The following is a 2,540-nucleotide window of genomic DNA, read 5'->3' as shown; positions in this document are numbered from 1 at the left end:
AAATATTTTAATATAAAGATAATATTTAAAATTTGATAAATAATTTAATATATTTAATTAAATTATTTAATTTAGTTCATATTTTAAAAATAAATTAATTTTTTTGTTTGAAAACACAAAGGCATATTCCGTTGGGATAAAAGAGGATAATAATATCAAACTCAACAAGAGTCAAGAAGCCACCAGAAACCGGAGACCTAAATTGGTGACACAGCATGGCGAGTCATACGTGTGTCACGTACATTAACATAATCACCTCTTTCTCTCTCTCTTCTCGAACGTTAACCTACCCTTTCGGTCACCCACCTCAATAAAACCCTACTTTCCCATAACACTCTTCACTCACTCTTCACCTTCTTCACTTTTCTGTTACTCTCTACCACTCACTCTTCTACTTCTCTCTCTGCATCAACAATCTTCAATCATGGGTACACAACACTAATCACCTTCCATTTCTTCTTCCTTTCGCTACTTCATTTCTTCTTCTCCGATCTAACTTGTTTTTGTGTTTCTATTTTGATTGAAATGATGTTGGATCAGGCAAGGTCAAGATCGGAATCAACGGTACAAAAACCCTATCTCTTCCGTTGATCTATCTTCTAACTCTTCAGATCCATTTCTTCTACTTGCTTTACTACTGTTTTTGTTTTAATTTGTAATTTCTTTTTTGTTTTGTTATTTTTGAATTTGTTTGCGACAGGATTCGGAAGAATCGGACGTTTGGTTGCTAGGGTTGCTCTCCAGAGAGATGATGTTGAACTCGTTGCCGTTAACGATCCTTTCATCACCACTGACTACATGGTTCGTTCTTAAATCCTTTCAATTTCATTGATCTCTACTAACTACTAAGCATGCACAATTTTAAAATATTTTCTATGATTTTTTTTCCATTTTGTTTTTTGAAGAAGTAGCTAGATCTGATGGTTGAGTCGGTTTTTCGATTTTGTAGACATACATGTTCAAATACGACAGTGTTCACGGTCAATGGAAGCACCACGAGTTGAAGGTCAAGGACGAGAAGACCCTTCTCTTTGGCGAGAAGCCAGTCACTGTTTTCGGAATCAGGTATTTTCATCCTTTTAAGTCTCCGATTATGGTTATTTCTGTTGTTGGTTTGTATATAAAATAAAATGATTTTGCTGTACTATTTTTATATGAGAAATGATTTTTGAACTCGCTCTGTTTCATACTCTGAGCTGACTGGAGCCTCATCCACCTTTGGATGGGATCCTGTCCTCCATATAATGGAGGCGCAAGGTGTTTGAGAAAGAAACATAGTACATGCATCGTAATTCGTCGTTTGTTTGTGTGCTCACGGGCTCGATTATATGGTTATTTATGTGTTCTGTTTTTTTTGTCTCAGGAACCCTGAGGAGATTCCATGGGGATCCGCCGGAGCTGACATCATCGTTGAGTCCACCGGAGTCTTCACTGACAAGGACAAGGCTGCGGCCCATTTGAAGGTTTGTCTCTTTGTACTGTTTCCATTTTGTATGATTCTGTTGTAGGTACTTGTTTTATGATTGATGCCAGTTTTTTGTAGTGTCCCCTGTGGTGGATGATCTTGTTTTGAGTGTGTTGTCAAGCGTGAATCTGCTGGGTGTTATTTTCATTTCTTACTTTCGAGTGGTCGTATGATTATTAATGTAGTGTTTTTTCGTGTATAATACAGGGTGGTGCTAAGAAGGTTATTATCTCTGCTCCCAGCAAAGATGCCCCCATGTTTGTTGTTGGTGTTAACGAACACGAATACAAGCCAGAGCTTGACATCATTTCTAATGCTAGCTGCACTACCAACTGCCTTGCTCCACTTGCCAAGGTATTTTTTGTGATCTGACATAGGAATTGTTATTATCCCTTTTTACGTCTTGTGTTAGGATCGTAATTGTTGATTGTTGCTATTGTAGGTCATCAACGACAGGTTTGGCATCGTTGAGGGTCTCATGACCACTGTCCACTCCATCACTGGTGAGAGCCTATTGCTTGCTACTATTTGCTAGTTGATTATGCATGTTGCCACGTGCCTATCTCATTGAAATTTGATGCTAATTCTGGTTTCTATTTCTTGTTTTTGAATCAGCCACCCAGAAAACTGTTGATGGACCATCCAGCAAAGATTGGAGAGGTGGAAGAGCTGCCTCCTTCAACATCATTCCTAGCAGCACTGGAGCAGCCAAGGTGAATATTTGACATTATGTCGTGGCATTTAAGGCCTTTATGGTCCATTAAGATATAATAGTGTTTATTAAAAATCTTCTGTATTTACTTTTACTCATTGTTGTTTCCCTGTCTGTATAGGCCGTGGGCAAAGTCCTCCCTTCTTTGAATGGAAAATTGACCGGAATGGCTTTCCGTGTTCCCACCGTTGATGTCTCCGTTGTTGACCTTACAGTGAGGTTGGAAAAGCCTGCCACCTATGACGAAATCAAGCAGGCCATCAAGTAAGGGCAGCTTTCTTAGAATATCAATCTCATCTTTGGATAATATGTTGTATTTGAATGATCGTACGCTGAATTTCAAGTTATTGGATATTGAGGATT

The 2,540-nt window shown here is 38.5% G+C and overlaps 1 protein-coding gene across 1 annotated transcript in view; it reads left to right on the top strand.

The window, feature by feature from the left end:
• Nucleotides 228-2,540, top strand: part of LOC107612720 (glyceraldehyde-3-phosphate dehydrogenase GAPC2, cytosolic) — a 4,507-nt gene continuing 2,194 nt past the window's right edge. Inside the window, exons 1-9 of the mRNA XM_016314433.2 lie at nt 228-428; nt 541-564; nt 701-801; nt 950-1,065; nt 1,364-1,463; nt 1,673-1,819; nt 1,908-1,968; nt 2,081-2,178; nt 2,299-2,441. Of these exons, the coding sequence (XP_016169919.1) occupies nt 425-428; nt 541-564; nt 701-801; nt 950-1,065; nt 1,364-1,463; nt 1,673-1,819; nt 1,908-1,968; nt 2,081-2,178; nt 2,299-2,441 (794 nt within the window). The 5' untranslated portion in view covers nt 228-424. The remainder of the gene's footprint in view (nt 429-540; nt 565-700; nt 802-949; nt 1,066-1,363; nt 1,464-1,672; nt 1,820-1,907; nt 1,969-2,080; nt 2,179-2,298; nt 2,442-2,540) is intronic.

Source organism: Arachis ipaensis, chromosome B08 (genome assembly GCF_000816755.2).
Source record: "Arachis ipaensis cultivar K30076 chromosome B08, Araip1.1, whole genome shotgun sequence".
In the NCBI taxonomy this organism is placed as follows: Eukaryota; Viridiplantae; Streptophyta; class Magnoliopsida; order Fabales; family Fabaceae; genus Arachis; species Arachis ipaensis.
The sequence above is the reverse complement of the archived record's forward strand: the minus strand, read 5'-3'. Positions and strand labels throughout refer to the sequence as shown.